Raw genomic sequence first — 22,812 nt, 5'->3', positions numbered from 1 at the left:
GATGTGGACAGGACACGGGAAAACACCACGGCCTTTGTCATTAAAGTCCCTCTGAAGATAGACTGTCCGAACAAAAGTAACTATAAGCCTGAGAGGACGATGAGAAAAACCCTTGCTGCTCTGAAATGATGCAACAGCCACTTGGAAACTGTTTTTACTAAAAAGCTTGGATCCTCACTGGTCCCATGAGGCCACTCAAGCAGGAGAAAACCCTTCATCCCACATCTTTCTCTTTGGTCTTAAACTCGGGGTCAGAGCTGGGTGTCCCAGTGCCCCCCTTTAAATCCCAGCACTCAGGGGGCAGAAGCAGGCTGGTTTCTATTGCACAGTGAGACAGTGAGACCCTGTCTCAAACAAACGACTTAGGTCCAGGCTGCTGCTTAATTCTGCACACAGGCATGTTAGTTACCCGAGGGAAGTCTGTGCAAAACTGTGATACCCGGTTTACCTCATTCCTCTTCAGGCGGGAAAGTATGCAGATAAAAGCATCTTCCTGTCAGACTTTATTATCCGAGACACCTCCCCGCCCCCAACAAAATGAAACACAAGGTACCAGGGAATGGCTACTCATTGCTTTGACCGCCATCACCTGGATATCAGCAGCAGAGGCTCCTCACAGACAGAATGCCCACCTTGAGGGTATTGTCCCATCGTGGTGTCTTCTGTCCAAGTCTGTCCATGTGTCTGTCTCGTCCTGTGTCGAGCCCCCCCCCCCCGGAAGTAGTAGTTGTCTTACCGGGATTGTCCTCAAGCAAGGACTTCAGCGACCTAGCTGAACCAGAACTGGCCAGTTTAACCAAGACTGCTTACTTAGGCAAACCTTTTGCCCCCGTCACTCTTCTGTCTACTTAGACCTAAACCTTGAGTCAGTTCCCAGAAGATGGACAGCCTGAAAATACTTAATGGAGTTTGTTTCCCAGCATAGCCGGTCCATCAAAATCCTTTTCTGTCTTTTTACCCTTATCCTCTGCTTTCTTTGGAGCAGGTGATGGGGACCTGATATGTTGGGACCTTCAGGGCTGGGCCTCTGGCCTAGGACTCCAGTTTTGAGGACATGCTGAGGAAGTAGCCTCTTTGAAATAGTATCCGCCCCAGATTCTACTATTTCAGGAAAAAAATATTTCAAAAATGAAAGTGAGATAAAGACAGACAAATGCCAAGACAATTAACTGCTGGCAGATCTACTGTACGGGAGAACTGAGGGGCAAAAGGACAGGCGGCTACAGAGCCACTCACTGTGTCTTGTCATCAGCACAGCTGCTTTGAGGGTCACCACGCCTGGGTTTTATAAGCTTGGTTCTGCCTCTGACTGGCTGTGTGACCTTATACTAGTTACTACCCTCTCTGGGGTTTAGCTTCCTCACACATACGATCTATATGACCAAAGCTTTAAGAACACTACTACTTGCTGGGCAGTGGTGGCGCACACCTTTAATCCCAGCACTGCAGTAGTGAGGCAGAGTTCGGGGCCAGTCTAGTCTACAAGAGCTAGTTACAGGATAGGCTCCAAAGCTACAAAGAAACCTGTCTCGATAAACCAAAAAGAATTCTATACTTTTACTACTTGAGATTTAGAAAGTGAGGTCCTGGGTTAAAGGCAAAGGGGAAGTCTTTATATTATTTATTCTAACTTTTTATGAACCTAAAAGTATGACAAAATGAAAGACAATTAAAAGGAAAATTAATAGTTATAGTATATACATGTCTCGGAGATACCCAACATAATCAGGAAACGGTGTATTCTGATTAAACAAGTATGTTGGTGAATGTTTTATTTTAAGATTTAATTTTTAAGTACGTGTTCATATGTGTGCGAGGGGTATCAGAACCCCTGCAGCTGGAGTTACAAGTGGTCATAAGTCACCCACTGTGGGTGCTGGGAGCCAAACTTGGGTCATGCAGGCGCTTAACAGCTGAATATCTCTCCTGCTCCTAGTGAGATTTCCCTAAGAAACTGGAATATTACTGTACATCTATTCAAGCCTCATGGAGGAACAGGACTGAGCTGCGTCAGAGGCTGCTGTAAGCTTTTCTTATTACAGATTCCCACCGCTGTGTGCACATCTGAAATGCATGTTGTACATATATATACAGGTGTGTGTACATACACGGCCAATACAAGAGGTCTGTGTGGAAATGCCTCAGTTTCCCTGGGCTTGCTGTTAGGACTGATGGTCAAGAAGGTCACCTTCAGGGGTTCTGGGATCCTCCCGAGATCTCGGCACCTCACTATAGGCTAGCCAACCCCAGCCAGCCTACCCAAGTCCTAATTCTTTCTGCCTCGCAGGGTGGCATCAAAAACTCACAGCAATCTCAGAAAGGTATGGTGCCGTCCATGCAGGGCCAAGTAGACTCCTGGATGTCACACACATGGCACTGGCAGGTCCCCATACACAGCACACACAGCAACCCTTAGCTTCCCAGGAAAGTCACACTGAGCTAAGTCAGCTGCTCTGAGTCTCAGCCCGGCTCCAACAAGACATTACAGACCAACTGTGTCCATGCATCTCAGAAGCTGCAGAACTGGTCCACCATGATCACAAGCATGCTGTAGAGAAGGGAAATGCGCATGCTCCATTCCCATCCTCCCACCCCATCTCTTTAAAAGGTTTCTGCTAATGCAATCTGGCAGCTTATCTAACAGGATGTCTTGATTCAGCCAGCCATAAGTTTGATAAAGTACTGGGCATGCTCATCCTTTACTTGCCAAGGCTGGAGGTGCAGATGTTAAAAGCCTCAGGAATAGAAGAAAGGTGAGGTGGCAAGATGGCGGACAGAATGCAGTGGGGCATGGCTGTGCTCCCTGAGTTGTCAGAGACTTGTAATAACCTATAGTTCCCAAGACCAGGTCAAAGTGTTGGCATGACAATGGACCAAGCTCGCTCAAAAGTGCGGAAGAGGCCTGCAGATGACGGGTGCTGGCAGGCATCTCCCCAGAAGTCCATGCCCTTCTCAGAGAAACTCTTGGGCTGGCAAGCTAGGATGTTCTCAGTCTCCATGAGAACAGGGGCTGGTTCCTGTGCTGCCTTTGTGGGTCCCCGCTCCTCTTTCTGTCCTCCGCAGATGCCCACACAGCTTCTCACCTTACTTCTGGCTCGGGAGAAGATGGACAGAGGTCGGCTCTCCTCAAGCTGGTTGGAAAGGAAAAATTGATAGATCTCTCATTCCTCCTCCTGTTCCCGAGACATATGTACTGACCCCTGCACAGCAGCAGGTCTCCTGCTACTCCATGAGGTCTGCTAAGCCTCAGGCCCCCAGGCCTGTGTGAACACGAGCCATCTGGAACACTGGAAGGACCACAGTGCCTCCAACGTTTGTGGAACACAGACAGTTGCTGGTCAGGCACCAGCCTAGATGAAGAAACAGGGAATGGGGGCAATGTTCAGATTCTCGCCCCCACACTGCATGCTCTAGATCTCTAAGGAGCCAGTCTCAAAAGCAGCCCCATAATGTTGGAAGCCACAGAGGACTCTGGAGCTGATGGTTCAGAATCCATGTTTCTCCTGGCCAGCAGTAAGGTCAGAGCTGTATGAGGATCTACAGAGGACAGGAAGAGAAGCTGGGACCCAGAGAGGTAGCACCGGAAGCAGCCCCCGTTACCATGGAGACTGAGAGCCTCCCGGTTTGCCAGCTGGCACCATGCTACCTTTCACACACCCAAGAGATGTGAAGCCAGAGAAGAGGGGTCACCTGTCTAACAGGACTCAGCACCAGGGCCCCAGCCAGGTGCAGTCTCTTCCAGTGCACTACTGAAAGGTTGCCCTCAGAAGCTGTTCTTACTCCTTGTCCTTGCCGCTGATATGAACCCACAAGGTCCCCCAATGTGCCACCACTCCAGGAAGACTCCATACAAGAGGAAGTGCCAAGGATCAACAGAGAGCTTAGAGGACAACAAAGCATGGCGGCCTGGCTCCTGGGAGGGCCACCGATCAGGGCAGCCTCAGGATACAAGGGTATGGCAAGAAGGGCCTGCCGGACATTCTAGCCCTTCATGTGACGGAGGTTTATTTGGGACCACATGAAGACCATAAGCAGATCATGCATCAGGGCTTCATAATGGGGCCTGGGCAGCTGCTTAACCCAGGGTAGGTCACGGATCCCTCCTGAGAACTCCACTTCTTCTCTGATAAAGGGACCCCCACCACCTTCTCTCCTCTGTGTAAGCTATCTGCTGCTGTGTACCATCACAAGGTCACAAACAAGGTGTCTGCTAGGCTGTACTTATTTTCTGAAGTTAGAATCCTCCTCCAAGCTCATAAAGTAGAAGACAAGACTTTGGATCTTCATGGTTGTGGACTGAACTGAAGCCTCGTTCTCTTGCTGGTAGGTGGCTGCACTTTCTTCTTAGAGGCCAGCCACAGCTCCCAGCCACAAAGTCCCTCTCAACACACACTAACACACAGTAAGGCAGCTTATTTGAGGCCTGGAGAAATAGTTTTCTAATAAAACAATTGAGGGGGCTGGGGAGATGGCTCAGTGGGCAAAGGGCTTGCCACATTAGCACGAGGACATCCTCAACATCCCTGTGAAAAGCAAGGGCTATTTTTTTTTTAAGGCAGCACATGCCTATAAATTTTAGCACAGGAGGTAGAGGCAGGAGAATTACCAGGGCTCATTGAACAGTGAATCTAGCCCATCAATGACTCCAGGTTCATTGAGAGACCCTGTCTCAAAATATATGGTGGAGAGAAGTGGAGAAAGACACCTGGTGTGGTCCCCTGGGGGACATGGAGTAGGAAAATAAGGGATGCTTATCATCAAAGCACACTGCATACATGTATGACGTTTTTAAAGAATAAATTTTAATTAATTGATGAAAAATAATCAATGGACAAACTATCCTGTTACCTTTCCCAGTAATATGACTCAATTTCACAAGTGACCTCCTGCCACCTCTGCCGTACTGTATGGGCTAGCAGCACATCACCAAGTTCATCTGCGCTCAGGGGAAGGATATTTGAGAAATGGGACTCACTGTGACATGCTCACGGGGGACTGCCTTTCCCTTCCCCCTCTTACGGCTGTGAACTGGGCTGACTACCCCCCCCAAGACCCCCGCCGCGGGTCTCCTAGCCTTCAGACATTCCTCCCAGTCTGCTGGGATAAAGGCAGAAGGCAGGGCTGCTTTGCAGTGCCTACTGGTCCACACCTCTACCCAGTTCGCCCACACCACAGCTGGGGCCCCCAAACAGCAGACACCAACGATGCCAGCTCCAGCAGCCCTTCTGTTCCCAGAGCTGAAGAAGAGCTGAGTTTTCTGGCCCCACATGTGGGGCTCTGCCATTTTCTGATGTGGGTAGGAAAGACCAGGACTGGAGAGCAGCCATGTGCCTTCCTAGTGAGGCCTCCTGCTCCATGTGATCCAGGCAGTGGCCTGCAGTACTATGGTGGGGTGTGGGGAAGCGGGAGGGAACCCGATGAATCAGAATCAAGAACACACAGACCCTAGGAGTGCATGTAGGATGTGTTAAAAACTTAAAAATAATTTGGGAGTGTTTTTTTCCCTGAAATGAAGCCCTTCCTGGGGAGTGTTCTCTACAGAAGCAGCAGAAGTCAGCCGAGAGCTCAGTCCCAAGGTGTGACTTTATTACAGGGACCAGGTAAGTGTCATCTTTAGGGTCACAGCAGCAGCAAAAATCCTTGGGGGACGAAGAGGTGGAACTCGGCACCCCTCCCTTCAGCTTCCCACGGGAAGCACTGGGATACTGGGACTTGCTGATGGAGGTCCTCCAGCAAGCACCACTTAGAATCTTCCTTTCCTTGACTGCCCCGCAGGGCTACAGTCCTCTTCTTGGCCTTCATGGTCACAATGTCCTGTGCCCAAGAACCAGCAGCAGTCTGACAGAACCGCCAATCTTTGACTGGACTTGGTCAGAACCCTGGGATGGATAGTACCACTACCACGAGCTGTCAATCATCCTGGCTCTGGAAGCCCCAGGGAAGCCAGCGAGCCCTTTAAGTCCTAGGGTGGCTGTTGGGCTGGCCTGTGCTGCACACCTTCCCTGACTCCTTGGTCTCTCCCCTCTGGCTACACCTGTGGCTCCCTCCTGGCCTGCTCACCATACTCATGAGAGAGAGGGGTGGGGTTCCAAAGGCCTCCATTGCTCTGCCCTGTGTCCTACTCCCTGCTCGTCACAAGGTCAGGGGGAGTGTTTCTCTCCCTCTCTTAGAGTTAGCCAGAAGTTTATCTGCCCATCCCTCAGGACTTGGCTCTGGTGCACAGGCCACAGTTACAGCAATCTATTCCTGAACTGGCACTGGGTCTCTAGCTCCCACCCTTGCCTGTTCTAGAAATGGGGACACAGAGACCCCGAAGAGGCTGAACAAGTCAAAGTTGTGCCTCTGTCCTCTGCTGAGCTCCAACACAGAGACGAGTCGTCCCCACCCTGACCTCAGAGATAGATCCGGTACTGTTCAAGGGGTTGTCAAGGCAGATGAAGCAATCAGGCTACATCCATGCTGCCAAAGCTATAGCAGGTGGTGTTCCACTACAGTGGAAGACTGCCAAGACAGGAAGGGCAGGGAGCAAAGGTCATGGGTCATCAAGGTTGATCCCAACAGGCCGCTCTTTCCCAGTTCGGGGTGGGTTCAAGAGTGGTGTTTTTCTACCTCCACCCAGGCTCCTGGCTCTCAACCCTGGCTTTTGGAGCAGTCAGTTTAAGATTAGGTTTTGGTCTCCAAGGCAGGGATGAGCACTTTCTCTTCAGCTGTGTGGTGCTCTCCAATCTCCTCATCTTTAAGGGGAGACAGCAGCAGAGGAGGAAGTGGGGGGCGAGTAAAGGAGGACTGGCAGGAGGCTGCTCAGAGAGCCAATACCTGCTGCTCACTGCATGCTGCATCTGCCTGAGCAGCTGGCAGAAGGAAGTCTGGAAGGCCTACCACAACCTAGAACACCCCTGCCCCCAAGGTCAGAGTAGCCAGGAGCCCCAGCCTACTGTAGAGGCAAGGCAGACAGGGGAGTTCAAAGTGGCTATTTCTGGGACATCTGAGGGCAGTGTGAGACAAGGCTGTGAGTCCTCCCCTATTCCTCTCATTGTCCCAAGGCTTTTTCTTTGAAGATCAAACTGAGAGAATACACCCGCCCAAATAGGCAGGCCAGACGAGGCAGAAGATTGAACTTACCACCCCCAGAAGCCCACTCTATGCTCTGAATGTCCTCTGTCGGACCTGGACCAAGTTCAGTCACTTGGACCTTCAAATTAGGATCATGAGCATGGGCCTCCTCTGTCCAAGCCTCCATGGGTCCCGCTCTCTACAAGACAGGCTCAGATACCGGCGTGGGAAGGCAAGGGAGGCCAGTTAGGTCTGGCCCTGACATCAGTAGGCTCAAGCCCTACACCTGCTACTCTCGCACGCCTGCAGGCCACCAGGTTGCCCGCAGCCCTGAACCATGCCCCGTTCTCCAGAAGCCCCAAGCCTTCTACTGTCTTGGCAGAGTAAAGCCCTTTGACCCCTGCATCTCCATGCCTGCAGGTGCTTTCCCGCTCGTCCTAAAACCTCTGAGAACTTCCGATGGCTCTCTTAAGCAGACCAGGGCCACGGCCTTGCTTCTGTATACAGTGCTTCCTATTTACAATGGCTGGAGCGGCTTCCCACTTACCTCAGGCCAAGTGCCGCTCTGAACACTCCACAGGCCCCAAGCCACATCACACACAGCTTCTGCTCCTGTTCGTTGGGGAAGATGAAGTGCTCTTCCCATGAGGGGCTTTGGTGGCCCTTGAAGGGATAGGCTGGTGAGTTGGTGCCACTTCCTGCCACCGAGGAGGGATGAGCAGGGGCAAACATTAAGCCAGAGGCCCAGGTCTCCTCCTTGCTGAGTAGAGGCTGCCTCTGGGCTTTACTGGGTCCACAGACGCCTCCTCCTCACAAAGCCTCCTTTTCTTCCGTTGTCAAATGGAAGAGCCACCATGCCACGCTGAGGCTGTGGGCTGCAGCGTACCTGCAGAAATGCTCCGTGCACCTATGCACCTTCCCTAACAGCTGCACAGTGAGGAGGGGAGGGGAAGCTTCTGTCACGATTTTACTGACAAAGCCAGCTGGCACTTGGGCTTTAACCGCGTGCGGTGTACTCACACATTTGATCTTTGTGAAATCCCAGCAAGGTCATGAACTAGGGAAAAGGAGCATGCGTGGTCCTCCTGCAACCCAAACACCATCCAGACAGTGAGGGCAGAAGCCCAGGACTCGGGTGGTCTGACACAGTGATGGCTGGAGCAGGAGCTTAGGCAGGGTCACCAACACTGCCTTGGTTCTGGCTCTCTCCTTATCTGAGCCCTGGGTGCCTGAGAGCTGTTACCTTCCTGGCTACCTTCATCTTAGGTCATCCATACGTGGAAGAAATGCCTTCTGGTGACAGGAAGTAGAGGATGGACCAAACACACCAGGAGAGAGGAGCCAGAGCGGAGCTGGCCACCCCTGACCCTAACCAGCACCGTCCCCCCGGCTGCCCCTCATGTCAGCACAGATTACAGAAGGAAGAGTCTGAGCTCCACTGGCCCAAGAAGCCACCCTACCCAGGAGTCTTAGGAGCCAGAGTGGAGCTGGGGACAAATAACAACTGAGTCTCCAGGACACTGTAGACCCAGGCACAGCAGTCCACACAGCAGGTGGCTTGACAACCTGATACTTTGTTTGAATGGGTTCGTCCCTTGTTGGTAACTGGTTCCCAGCTAGACCCTGGGCAGGAAGTCCCCAGTAAAAGTAGGCTGAAGGCTGATTCTCTACTGGTCCCCTTCAAGGCATCCCAAGTAAGCAATTCACTGTGTGGGGAGACACAGTGCCTGCCACAACACAATGCCTGAGTCACCAGCCTCCTTCATAGGGACCCTGCCTCCTTCCTAAAGGCCTGTCCTTCCTGTGCTGGGCTCCGACACCTTTCACGGCCTGCTCTACACAGGGATGTGCCGGTTCCTCTTCCGCAATGTGTTTGGCACAGGTGTTCTGAGTCATTTATGGCAGACCTCATGCTCCTAAGTCCTCAGTATTCTTTTGTCCCTGCTCCTGGCCCTAGGCCTGACTTTGACAATGACCTGGTCTAAATGCTTGGGTGGGGTGTATGAGTGTGTGTGAGTGAGTGAGTGAGTGAGTGAGTGTGAGTGTGTGTGTGTGTGGTGTTTATGTAAGTCAGAGGCCAACCTGTCATTCCTCAGACATAACCCGCCCCCCCTTTTTTGAGACAGAGTCTCTCATTAGCTTGGGACTCAGCTAGTAGACTATGTTGGTTAGCTAGTGAGCCACAGGAATATACCTGCTTCTGCCTTCCCAGTGTTGAGATTAAAAGTATTTATTGCCACAACTCACTTTTTAATTTTTTTTTTTACCGTTGTTTGTGTTTTGTTAGTTTTGTTTTTTCCCCAGGTGCTGGGGTTAAAGGTATGTGCCACCACCACCTGACCACACCCTGCATTTAATATGAGTTTTGGGGAAACCAAAAAAGTTCTTCATGCTTGCAAGGCGCTCCCTTGATTAAGCCACCTCTCCAGCTCCAGCTCCAAATTCTAAATTTGCTACACGAATAGAAGGCAGAAGCCAAGCCGCTGCCTCATGAACCACACAATGATTATCACTGCATGTTTGTCATGGGTGACCGGAAAAGTACAAAGTGCTCCTGGGGATCCTGGGGCACCAGAGCTGAGGTACCTGGAGTCTCCTAAGGTTAGTAGGGAAGGACACCGACAACCAGCCTCTCTATTTCTTGAAGAACACTTTAGTTTTGGTTGTGAACCTAGCCTTTCGTGGCTGAACCATCTTCCCAGTCCTCTTGGAGACCACTTTAAAGAAGCAATTCTGCCCTCAGGGCTACACTATCATCTGTATCCTTCAGGAACCAGGTCTGTCCCTTGGGTGTGTCACCCCCTGGAGACAGCGCCAGGCCAAGGCACGTAGCCCCAGTTACCTAGGCTCCCACTGGTCTTGTTACCAAGAACACAAGATAAATATGTTTTTATACTAAAAATAAACTACTTTATTAAAGTGATAAAAAAATACTCATGGCACCAAAAATTTTACTTTTTGAAATGATCCCTCTTAGTTTCAAGCAAAAGTCATAGAAATAAGAAAGAAAATTTGACTTTTGGAGCTCTGGCATATAATATAGACCTCCTCAGGAGTCCTGAGAAGTGAACCGGCATCCATCCTTTCCCTGGTTCTAGAAACAAAGACTGCCTGCCATTCCCAGTTCCCTTGGGACTTCAAGTCCCCAGGCCCTGCCTGGAGCCCCGTTTCCCAGCAGCCTGTATTTCTGGCTGGAACAAAAGAGCTGCCCATCTCAGGGCGTGTCTGGTACTTCTCCTTGGCAACCTCCACCAAGAGTTCCTCCATCTTCTCTTCTGCACAGTGAGACACAATAAAGGATCACAGACAGATACATACAGACAGACAGACACAGACACACACGCGCACACACATGTACACATGCCCAGGATAGCAGTCCAACCCCATTCATGGCTTTTACTGTTCTACCTAAACTTTCACTTGGCTCCATGGTTCTGCCCAACAATTTCATTGTTTATATTAAGACCAGGCAGTCCTGTATGTCCAGCAACAGTGAAAGACACCAAATGGGGTTGGGTGGCGAGGGCAGGCTGGATGCAACATGCACCTCTCTTGGGTCTGCCAAGGACTGTCTGCAGTATCAGGGCAACATGGACTGACTTTAGGGGTGCAATTGTAGAAGAAAAGGACAGGAAGTTATTTTGTTACATTTTAAAAGGATTTATAACTATTTAAGGACTATAGATAATGACGACGTTATTATTCAAAAGCTGGTCATCACTACAGGGTACAGCCAGCACACTTTATTTTCTCTCTACTTGCAAATCCTCTTGTGTCTATCTTTGGCATTATTGACGCCATTTTTCTCTTGTGTTGCCTATAGTCTTCAGTCTCCAGTCCGGACGTGGTTTGTCCCTAGGGTAGTAGTGGGTCTTTTAAGGGGTGGGACCAGGGGATTTAGCTCAGATGGCAGAGTGCTTAGTCTAGCAGGCACGAGGCCCTGCACTCAATCCCTGGCACTCAGGAGGTGGAGTTTGGAGGGCTCAAGGTGATCCTCAGCAACATGGGGAGTTCAAAGCCAGTGAGGACTATATAAGACCCTTGGCCACCATCTTATCCCCCTACCCCCATTCCCACTCAATCGTCCACACCAATAAAAAGACAAGAACCATTTTAGGAGGTTTCTGGTGCACTGGAGCTTGACTGGGAAAGGACTGGAAGCCATCTACCGTCCTGTGGTAATGTGACCTCACCCTCCCACAATCATTTCCAGCACTGCATGTCATCTGTTATGACAGCCTCACTAGAACCGAGCCACTTGCCAGCACCCTGTCCTTGACTCCTCGGTGTCAGCTAAAGGCGCCTGCTTTCCTTACAAAGCTAGCCTGACTCGGGTGTTTCAGTGCGGCACCACAAAGCACACTGGTACGCTCTTCTCAGTGTCTATGTGAGTCTCTTCTACACACCTCTCGAAACAAACAGAAATCAAGGGTTCTAAGTCTGTACCCAACATCCAAGGTTCTCTCTCGGGTATTATCATTCAAGGGAGGGGGTAGGGAGAGAGAAAATTAAGAGGAAAAAAAAGAAAGTAAGATGAGCACTGAGGCACAGAAGAGCTTGGTGGTTTAGTCCAGGTCCCCAAGAGAACTGCTCTGGTCTGACATGCCCTTCCTGACCCTGCTAAGATGGGAGCTCCCCCAGGTTTCTTCAGAGATATAAAAAAAGCTGGAAATCCTTGAGAATCTCAGGGGACTGCGCATGACCACGGCACATTGAGGAAATTCCCTTAAGAAGAAAAAAAACCTTCCAAGTGTCCCTGGTAAGAAGTTCTGGCACGAGAAAACGGCAAGTGCCAGGATGAACGGAAGCTGCGCGAAGCTGCCTTGACTACTTCACTGTTAATCTGCCGACGGGCCATCATCAAATCTCACACATCAGGGATGTCGTCATCTTCAAATCAAGATATTTGGTGAGCACACACAGCCCACAGATGGGGCGGAGTGGGCAGGAGATGACTAAGACACAATCCTCTAGAAGTGCTCTGGCCTCCCAGAATTTGGGTACCCCAAAGGGTTAATGAGCATCCTAAAATCCTTAGCTAACTGAAACAACAGAAGAGGGGGTCATGGGATAAAACATAACCAACTGTTTTTTTTTTAAGTACTTGTTTAAAAAAAAAATCCAAGTTGTGCCCATTTGTGGCAAGGCAGGCCTGGGAACTGAAAGAAGGAGAAAGCTTCTGGAAGGGCAGCAGCAGGCACATCACCAAGCTAGTGAAGGGCAGTTGTGTGCTGGTGGGTAGGGAGGCTGCGGGGAACAGGGCTGAGCCTGTGGGCAGCTTGTCCTTAACCCTTAACTGGAGGAAGTGGGGGTCAGTCTCTACTGGGCGCCAGCAAGCCAGATCCCTTAGGGTCGCTCTTGACATCCTGTGCCTCCACCTATGCTTTCTGGCGAGCAGGCTAGAGGAAGGGGAGCAAGGGAGCTTCTCTGAAATCTCTTCCTGTCCTTGCACTCAGGCCTATGGATGCACAGGCTGGCCTACTGACCTCAGCCTGGGACAGCAGACAGCTTGCCTCATGTCCGTCCACTCTTTCTTCCCCCTTTCCTCACCACACACAACAAGATGTGTCTGGAAAGGCTCAGATGCCCTTGAAGGCTATGATAACTTGGGAGGAAGACAGAAACCCTTCAGGTCCACTTCCCCTTCAGACATTTGTGCCTGTCTGTCTTTTCTGGATGCTACCAAGGGTCGTGGACCAGCCTGGTGTGTGTCACCCTCCTGTGTTCCCCGCCATTGTCATCCATGTTAGGATGAGTCAGGAAGACCCAAACAGCTTCCTGAGCACAAACGGGACTGAATGGCCTCCCTGATGCAAAGAAATACCTTGCCCTAGGTCCCCTAGCGTCCACTGAGGCCCCTACCCCGGGCGGGGCTGGTACTGCCAGCCAGGCTATAGTCCATCGGTCATGTGATAACATTCACTCTGCTGTCACGCTCTCTTCCAGGCTGGAGGTGTGTTCCAGAGACGGGGCACTCAAAGCTTTCCCATTTCAGCCAGTTCCTTGGTACCTCTGAAGGCATCACGCCTACCTGCGATTATCTGCCCCAGGGTATCTTCTTCCTTACCCTGCTCCAAGGCTGACCCTCCTCTTTGGAGTTCAGGTATCTCTGCCCACCAGTCTAGAGCATACCACAATATTGCCAGGAGTAGAGATCAGGAGATGTCTGTATTTCCCCTCCCCCACCACCAGCAGACCCAGCTCAGATAGGCAAGCTTATGCTTCAGAGTTCAGCGGGTTCAAGTGCCCTGGTATGGAAGGCAAGGGGCCTGCAAGATCACAGAAGAAGGGAGACCTAGGGTAGGGTTTGGATCAGACCTCAGGAGCCTCCCTCCACAGCACAGGCTGCAAAGGATGTTAGCATGCAAAAGCATGCATAGGTAAGGCAACACCGCTCGGGCTTGGGGATACACATAACCTCTGCAACTCACAGACACCAAAGGCTCTGTAAAGCTGAGGTAAACAACTCACTAATGACACAGCTAAGCGGAACTTAACTATTCAGGAGCTTGGGCTGTCTGCCAGAAAGGATCAAGGTGGCTAGCAATTAATCTCACTGATGGACCATGTTCCAAGGGCCCATGAACTCTACCCCCAGCTAACTAGTCCAGCATTCTTTCTAGGCCACCCAAACTATCCATGAGCCCCTATATCCTTTCTAAGAGGTTCCAGATGTGGCTTCCCCCATTGAAGGTCATCTTATTTCCCAGTGACAGGCTAGTGAAAATGTGGATTCCAGCTCCTAAAGTGCTCACAATTCACGACGGGTCTCCAGGCAAACCCTCCCTATTCCCTGGTGCTTCCTTTCCACAGAAGCATTGGGGCAAAGGCAGACTCTCACTTTTGTGACTTCTGACCTGCAAAGGGGGGAGGAATTGGCAGAACTCTCAGCAGGGGTTTCCCCCATCAGCAGTGTTTCTAAGGAAACAGAGTTTTCATTCAAATCCACCACATATGATTCTTTATGGAACTGTGTTCAGACTTGGAATAAACAAAATTCTTTGAGCATAGTGCAGGCACTGAGGAAAACATGAGGCATACGGGCTCCTTCAAGCCAGCCATTTTTCAGAGACAGAAACTGAGTGTCTGAGAGGCCTCAAATTAGGCAAAAGACAATATAGTTGAGACTTCTACCTCAAGGATGCTGTACACCTGCAGGTTCCCTCCTAGGGCTGAGGTGCATCCAAACCCTTTCTACACAGCAGGGACGGAGGTGTCCTCTGTGACACTGGGATCTAAGAAGGACTGGAAATCAGAGCCGGCTGACTACCTAGCTGGGCTGGTCTGGATCTGAAATGTTCCAAACCCAGTTCTCCAGGACAGGCAACCACGTCTTCCATTCTGATCCCAACCCTCCATGTCAGGTACTGAGAGCATCAACAGACAGAAGGTGGCCATGTGACCCCCACAGCCCACGCACACACGTCATAGCTGCACTGTGCCTGAGCCCACCAGGTCCTCCCACAGCCTTCCTTCTCTTGGACTCTAAACCAGCTAACAGGACTGGTTTACAGAGCCAGAGCCAGAGATCCTGCCCCCTGGGGATCCTCTTCTCCTCCAGCAGAAATGCTCAGAGCCTAGCTTGTCTCTGTAACCCCCTGGTGATGGTGATGAGGCTCCTGGACCGAGGTTCATGGAGCCACACCTTCCTACAGGTATCAGAGGGGTCGCTGCTCTTCCATCTGGGCTTCCCACCTTGGACCAACCTGGGTTTCAGATACTTGGGGTGGGGAGGCTCCTGGACAGCAAAGAAACCCTCAGTCTCCCCCTCCTTCTGCTCTGGCTGGCTGTCACGGTGACCTCCCCTCCCCCAAGAAGGGCGGTGAGCTGGGAGATGGGGGTGGGAGAATCCACCGGCTTCAATGATGCTCTCTGGAGGGGGCAGGGAAGCCAGGCAGGGCGTGTCGCTTAGGCCTTTCTCTGCCCAGTGCCAAGCTCCTTGATATGAGACGCTTCTGTACCATCCCCCAAGTCACCTGCTATGGAGAGAATCTTCACTCTCATGGTCCACACCCCTGAGCCCCAAAGAGGCTAATGCATTAGCGAAGGACAGTGGGTCTAGAACCTTCTCAGTCAGATGTAAGCCAGGGAAGCTAAGCACTCTGTTCCCCTACCACCTGCGCCCACTCTTTTCGAAAAGGGACAGGTGTCGTGTCCCCCATTCCCGAGCGGCCATCTGCTTCGGGGCTGGACTTGTCCTTCCCTCTGGTTCCGGGTAGGGTCCACAGGGAACCCCTCGGGCGCAACCTTATTGGGGTGGGGGCAACTAGCCCCTAGCCCCACTTCGTTCTCCCAAAAGAGGCTCCTGTCCCCTCGCCCACACCCTCCCTAGCACCCAGACACCTGCACCGTGCTCCGCAGCCGGTGCCGCAGTGCGAGCTAGTCAGCGAGCCCGCGAGCCCGGCGCCTAGAGCCACTGTGCTAGCCGACGCCCTCGGTCCTCCAGGACGCACCTGCACGGGGGACCCCAAGCCAGATCCCACCCTCACCCTCATCCCCTGACCCTGGAGCCGCCTCCATCCTTTACCCCGGGTCCTCCCCAGCCCGGCCCCACCCGAGCCCGGCCCCATTTCCCCATCTGCATCCCTTTCCTCCTCCGCCCGGGCGTGGAAGGGCCTTGGTGAGCCGGGGCTGGGAGGGTCCCCAGTGGGGTGACTGAATGGGCGGCATGGGGAAAGCACTCGGCTCCGAGCCGAGAGAATAAACCGAGTACTCACCGCTCTGCTCCCCCAGGAACACCAACTTGAATTTTCGCAGCGGGTTCCCAAAATCTCCCCCTGCGGACATGGTGCTGGCAGCTGGGGCCCGGAGAGGAGGAGGAGGAGGAGGAAGCGGCGAAGGAGCAGGGAGGGGAGAGTAGGAGGGCGAGGGGAGGCGGCGAGCGGTGCGGGAGCCGAAGGGGGAAGGGTTGGCTGCGCGCGCCCCTGACTCCCCAGCTGCGGCCCGGCCCCGGCCTGCGGCTGCGTGTCCGACGGCGGCGACGGAAAGGGAGGAGGCAGGGTGTGCGGCGCAGCCGAGGGCGGCGCTGGCTGCACGGGCGACAGTCGCGTTGTGGACGCCCGAGGCTCGGCGCGGGCAGCTAGGCACGGGTGGAGCGGGGCGCAGGGACCTAGCTGGGCGGAGGAGCGCTCTCCCCAGCAGCGCCACGCGCCCCCTCCCGCCCGCCTGCTCCGCCCGCGCCTGCGCTCTGCGAGCTCCCCGGCATCTGATGTCATGCGATGCCCGTGGGCTTGCGGGGCTTGGGGGGCGTGCGCCAACCCCCCTCCCCAACCGCCGCAACCCGCCTGGGAGAACCACCTCGCCTTGTGCTTACGAGAGGCGCCCCCGACCCCACCCTACCCCCGCATCGGAGCGGCTTGCTTGCCCGGCTACTTCTGTTTCCCCCACCCACCTAGAAAAAAAAAAGATATGACGTGGTGAGGGGGGACATTTGTTTCTGGTCTTTGACACCTGGATGCGGGTCCCTTCCTTCGTCTCAGGCACAGATACGGAGAGTAGTGGTCGGACAGGCGGGAAGGAAAGGGCCAGTGCATGGTATAGTGGCTAGTAGGAAGACGTGAGAATACCTGGCGCAGACCGGGGTGGGGCTCCTCTGTCGCCCCTGGTCACCTCTAGCTCGCCCTTCCATCTAGGCTCAGACTCTTCATTGGGAGGGGTCTATGGTGTCCCCAGCAGGTCTGGCCCGTGGGAGAGAAGACGCCCTCACAGGACGTGCCTGAGGCAAACCCACTGGTTTGAATCCTAATCTACTCCATGGAAGAGAAGGCTTGGTGGAAGCCAGCTCCACTAACACCAGGACAGTGCTCAGCCTTTCTCGACCCTGAGACCACCAGTCCAACTCACTCTTTTGCCCTGTTATTTATGTTTATTTGTATAATGAGCTCCAAGAGAACACAAGGGAAACCCCCTATTCATCTCTGCTTTCTGGACACACACAACAGGGTGAGAGCAAAGGGTAGACACTAGGACTAGACGCACTCACAGGACAGCCCAGTCTAAAACATCCAGTTAATAGAGGCCTTACGAAGCCCCCTCTTTCTCTCTTGCTGCCTGCTCGTCTTGACCTCTGGCCTTCAGGGAATGCTTATTTGGAATTTGTGGTGTATGCTACACACAGAGCCAGGAGCGAATGTGCCCCATGCCTACCGTAAATTTGTGAATTTTCCCAGGGAATATTCACTGCAGTCTCCCACCGCTTGTTAAGCCCTCACAGTAACCACCATGGAAGCGGCAGCTGAGACTCCATCTGGAATCTGAAGGACCTCACTCAGAGCTTAGGGTAGAGTTGCTGAAGCTCAAACTAATGTCTAGAACCCCAATCATTGTAACTGTTGTATTCTCATGGTTTACAGGGCCTGGGGTTGAAGATCATGCCCCTGGGATATAAGCATGCTGTGTTTGCCACCAGACAGCATAACTCTCCCAGGTTCCACCCAACTTGAGCCCTGAGTTTGCTGCCATCTCAGGATCACCAAGCAAGGACAGTCCAACCCTCTGTCCACAGGCCAGTTGTCATGCAGGATAGCTATGAATGCTGACCAACACAGTATTGTTATCATACGTAAAACATGAGATATTGGGGTGGGTTTTTTTATTTTTATTTCTTAGCAATTTGTTGCTGTTGATTTCATTTCCTGGTTCTCCAGGGTGAGGTTTGTAGATGGCAATGCTGTGTATCCATATTAAGAGGTTGGGCATCCCTGCAAATACTCCTCAGCCACAGTCCTCTCTGCCGATGAGTAAAGGCCAATGGAAATCAAGACATCCAAGGAGGTCACATCCTCCACTCCACACCTCCTTGCTGGTACTATCTCCCCTCACCCTCTCATGCTGGCCTGAAGACATCACTGAGGCCAGAGACAGCAAGTTAAAGTGTGTGAGAGAAAGCATGGTCTTCTGGGCAAGGTTAGCTCAGCCCTGACCACCCCTCTCTGATCACTTGATCCTGTACCGTCTCTCTGAATATCTGGTCCTTCACACACAGGTAGGGTGTGGAGGGCATTTGGGAAGGAGGAATGGAGCAGAAGACCTCTGGGCACCTCTAAGCCTCTGAGATAGCTCATGGGGCTTAGCTCCAAGTACAACTGGGGTAACCATGGACCAGAATGCATTGCAGCATTCTTCTGATGACGCTACTTCTAGGTCAGATGGCAAAAGCTGGGTTGGCTCCTATAGTCTGGGCAGTACTTGGTACACACAGTGTGGTCTTCATGCTGTGGGAATCTTAGCCTCAAGACACGAAGAGTCTGATCTAGTCCAAGTCTCTCTCTGCGTTTTCATCCCTTTGTCTCTTAGGGATATTCTGTCCTGGGATATCAGGCATTTCCCATGTGACAGAAAAAACAGCCACGATATGCCTTGACATAGCAGCCCCACTAGAGAGAGTTTCTTTTGCAAGGCGTCTTTCTGGGCCATTTGTTGAGGGATGAGGAACACAGAAAAACTGTCACCACTAGGAGCACATACCTGTCTCCTAATATTCCCAATGCCCTGGGGGGTTTCCCCCACTTTCTTCCTTCCTTAACCCCCGAGCCCCCAACTATGGCTTTTCTTTCAGGTGCAGTCTGTTTAGACGTACATCTCGGCACTTCCGTTTCCTGTGAGTCTTTTGAGTGCACATTTCAAACTCTGTGTCATGACTTGCACTTTCCTCCTCGTTACGCTCCCAGGGTTCCTGTCGGTGCATAGAGCAGAGTCTTGTGTTCCCACGACTGCTTCATATTCCACTGTCTGCCCCAATTTTCAAACCATTTTCAGCAAAATGTGTCCAGTTTTTAAAGCTTGAAATAATTTTAGACTAGCATAGAGGTTTCAGAAAATAGTACAGGAAGTTTCTGTGTCTCTTCATCCAACAGCCCCACAATAACATCTTATATAACCACAGAACCTTAGCAGAGCCAGGAAATTAACCTTGGAAAATGTACCCAGTCTTCTTTCTGCTTTGCAAATGGTACGGATAGGATTGCTCTCTACCTGTCTCCTGATGCACCTATGAACAGATTTCGGAGCTCTGCAGAGAGGAGCTACATTGCATGGTAGAACCTAATGTATGCTGTCTTTACACAAAGACTGTTGTCAGGACCTATAGCTACCTTGCTACCCATGTTTCTTCATGTTCTTCAAGAAGGTCTTGGCTATTTGCCCTTGGCTATTTATGTAAAAGCAAACTACAGATTAATCTTTATTTGGAAGTCTGGAAAGGATAGGATAAGGGAGTTGATTATTGTTTAAAAGGCAACTATTAATCTCAAATATTTTACATTGGTATGGATTTTTGTGTAGTGATACAAAATTTAAGGTTATTTTTGTTATGCTGTATATATATTTCTACTCTTGTAGAGTAGGTATTGTACTTATGAAGCTCATTAAAAATGTAATGTATAATTTAAAAATACAGGTTAGTAGTTAGTCATCTATAATAATGAAATTTGTAGTCATATTAGTTATATTTTCGAGGTTAAACAGGGATATATTTTAGACAGTAAATGGTCTTCAAACACTTCTGAGGCTTACAGATATAGCATTTAAGATGTTTTAATAACTTAAGTTGTTTTTTTTTTTTATGAGAGTGAGACATGCTCCTAGCAGTACTAATTTGCTTCAAAAAAAAAGGATGATGGGAATCAAAGAACTTCCACATGGAGTTGTGTCAAAGTTAGCCACTATGTAAGAAACTACCCTTGCCTTCACTACTGACAGTATTCTGTCCAAATTAGATGTTCAGGATGCAAAATAAAGTGACTGCTGAGCTTTGCCAAGACAGGGTAAAACAAGTCCTTCAAAATTCCTGCTTCACAGAAAAGTCTATCATATATCCAGACCTCTAGGCCAAAGATAGATGACACAATGTTGCAGTCAGCTGCTTCTGTCATTTCTATAGTTTTGAAAGAGGTTTGCTCTGTACTTCTTGTTTACTTAGGAATTTTTTTGTTGTTGTTGCTTCTGTTTTTCAAGACAGGGTTTCTCTGTAGCTTTTGGAACCTGTTCTGGAACTAGCTCTTGTAGACCAGGCTGGCCTCGAACTCACAGAGATCTGCCTGCCCCTGTCTCCCACGTGCTGGGATTAAAGGTGTGAGCCACCACCACCTGTTATAAGGAGAGAGGGGCCGCTTGTTTGTCCCGGCTGCCCATCTAGCTTATACCCAAAATAACCATACAGAAAAGTGTATTAATTAAAACACTGCTTGGCCATTAGCTCTAACTTCTTATTGGCTAACTCTTACATATTAGTTTAACCCATCTCCATTAATCTATGTATCACCACGTGGCATTGGCTTTCCTGGAGATTCTAACCGGCATCCATCTCAGGCGGAGGATCCATGACGACTTTGACTCTGCACTTCTTCCTCCCAGCATTCAGTTCTGTCTTCCCCACCTACCTAAGTTCTGTCCTATCGTGCCCAAAGCAGTTTCTGTATTCATTAACCAATGAAAGCAACCATATGAACAGAAGAACCTCCTACACCAACCACCTGGCTACTTAGGTAATGCTATATCCTAATAGTTCTATGGTTTTGAAAGATGTTTGCTCTTTACTTCCTGTTTATTTGGGTAATATTATATCCTTCTCAGGTATCTGATGGATTTGAAGTTGAGATAGTTACAGTTACAGTTTTCTTTGTTACTAAATTCAGAAAAGAAACTCACAAAAGAGGTATAATGTGTACAAGGTGGAGAGACATAAAAGCTTAAATTGTTTATCTAAGAAAATGTTTTGGAGGTCTAAAAAGATAGTTTTGGGTTGGTAATACAAGTTAGGATAGAAAGTGAATTAAGTACCAAAATTTGGACTAACCAAGATAGGGTCGATAATATAGCAGTTTCTTTGAATTTGCCAAATAGACTGGACATTGTGAATGTAATCCTTACTTGATGATTGTTCTTATTGTACGTAGTTTTACTGTGTTGAGGTTAACACCTTTCCTTTTTATTTAGCCAAAAGGGGGGAATGTTGGGGGATATTTGATCACACTGTGAACCCCAAGTTTGCATTTGCATTGATTAAATAAAACTAACCTTGGGTCAGGCGGCTGAGTTAGCAACTAGTTGACAGAAAGTAATCATAGAGCATCAGAGGTCATTGAGTAGACATAAAGACACACACAGGAAGTAGTAGGGAGGGATTTTGAGTGGCATACCTTTTTTTTTTTGTTTTGGCAGAGCAGAAGAATGGACATTTGGGGAGATGCCAGCAAGGAGAGGTTAGCCAGTTGCTACTCGACCTCTCTGAGCTAGCAGGTTTTCACCCCAGCCTTTGAATCTTGAGTTCTATGTATAAAACAGAATGATAAAGATTTAGTGAAACCTACCTTTAGAGCTGGTGCCTATGGGAGCAGATTTCCTGCCAGGCTGCAGCCTAAGCAGCAAGCCACTGCCTGAGAAACAGGTCAGTAACAGTGGTGTCTCAATTGCTGGCTGAAATAGCACTAGGTTAAGGCACAGCTGTGCTGTGCCAAAGATAAAACAACAGAAGTCATTATAGGTTCCCAAGCAGTTGCAAGAAAGACAGACCCCGTGGGTCCTTTATCTTCCTCCCACTTCCCCCATGGTTGTAGCTCACCAGCTCATTGCCATGGTCTGTATATAGGCAGCCAAGGCAGCCAAGGGAAAGGCATTCCTATCAACACGAGGAACCTCCTGTTCCTGCTTTCCTCACTGTCAGTCACTGGACCATTTCGTCTCCTTAAACTCGTCATCTCAAGAACCGAATGGAAATTACATAGTACTTTGGGGCGCTAGCTTTTCTTTTCCACTCATGATAACTCCATGGAGATTTTTTTTTAAAAAAAATATGTTTATTTGTTTATTTATTAAGTATACAACATTCTGTCTCCATGTATGCCCGCACGCCAGAGGAGGGCGCCAGACCTCAGTACAGATGGTTGTCAGCCACCATGTGGTTGCTGGGAATCGAACTCAGGACCTCTGGAAAAGCAGCCGGTGCTCTTAACCGCTGAGCCATCTCTCCAGCCCTCCATGGAGATTCTTGAGTTCCTATTTGTTCCGTTAGGTTCCCTCCATTTACTGAGAGATAAGCCATGGGGTAGATGATGGTGGTCTGTTTATTCTCTCACCCACAAAGGATGCTGACATTCTTTGGATAAGCCTTACTCGGCTATAATAAATTGTTCTTTTACATACAGTTAAAAATTCCATCTACTAAAATTTTGGGACCTTTTCCTCCCTATGTTTGGGAGTGATGTTGGCCTGCAGTTTTCTTCTCTAATAATGCCACCGTTTGGTTTGGGTATCAGGGTCATGCTGACCTCACAAAAATGAATTGAGAAGTACAAGAGCGTCATCGATTTCTGGCAGGAGTTTGTGTAAAATTGGATGGAAGAACTGGAGGGATGACTCAGTGGTTAAGAGCATCACCTGGGCTTCCTGAGGACCAGGTTTCTGTTCCTTGCACTTGCATCAGGCAGCTCACGACCAGCTCCAGGGGCTCTGAGCCCCTCTTCTAGCCTCCACAGGGACCCACATATATGTGGCATACACTCACACAGACACGTATAAAGGTTTTCTTTCTTTCTTTCTTTCTTTCTTTCTTTCTTTCTTTCTTTCTTTTTTTTTTTTTTTGAGACAGAATTTCTCTGTGTAGCCCTGACTGTCCTCTGTAGGCCAGGCTGACCTAAAACTCAGAGATCTGCCTTTGCCTCCTGAGTGCTGAGATTAAAGGTGTGAACCACCAGTACCCAGCTAAGATTTTTTTAAATGAAAAATTATTTAAGTGGCACAGAATTAGCTAATGAAGCCATT

The 22,812-nt window shown here is 50.1% G+C and overlaps 1 protein-coding gene across 1 annotated transcript in view; it reads right to left on the bottom strand.

The window, feature by feature from the left end:
* Positions 1-16,206, bottom strand: part of Rab6b (RAB6B, member RAS oncogene family) — a 60,372-nt gene extending 44,166 nt beyond the window's left edge. Inside the window, exon 1 of the mRNA XM_050139596.1 lies at positions 15,771-16,206. Within this exon, the coding sequence (XP_049995553.1) occupies positions 15,771-15,840 (70 nt within the window). The 5' untranslated portion in view covers positions 15,841-16,206. The remainder of the gene's footprint in view (positions 1-15,770) is intronic.
* Positions 16,207-22,812: the final 6,606 nt, after the last annotated feature.

This window comes from Alexandromys fortis, unplaced genomic scaffold (assembly GCF_014885135.2).
Source record: "Alexandromys fortis isolate MF-2015 unplaced genomic scaffold, M_Fortis_MF-2015_v1.1 scaffold_36, whole genome shotgun sequence".
Classification (NCBI taxonomy): domain Eukaryota; kingdom Metazoa; phylum Chordata; class Mammalia; order Rodentia; family Cricetidae; genus Alexandromys; species Alexandromys fortis.
Note: the sequence above shows the minus strand (reverse complement) of the source record. Positions and strands in the feature narration are given on the sequence as shown.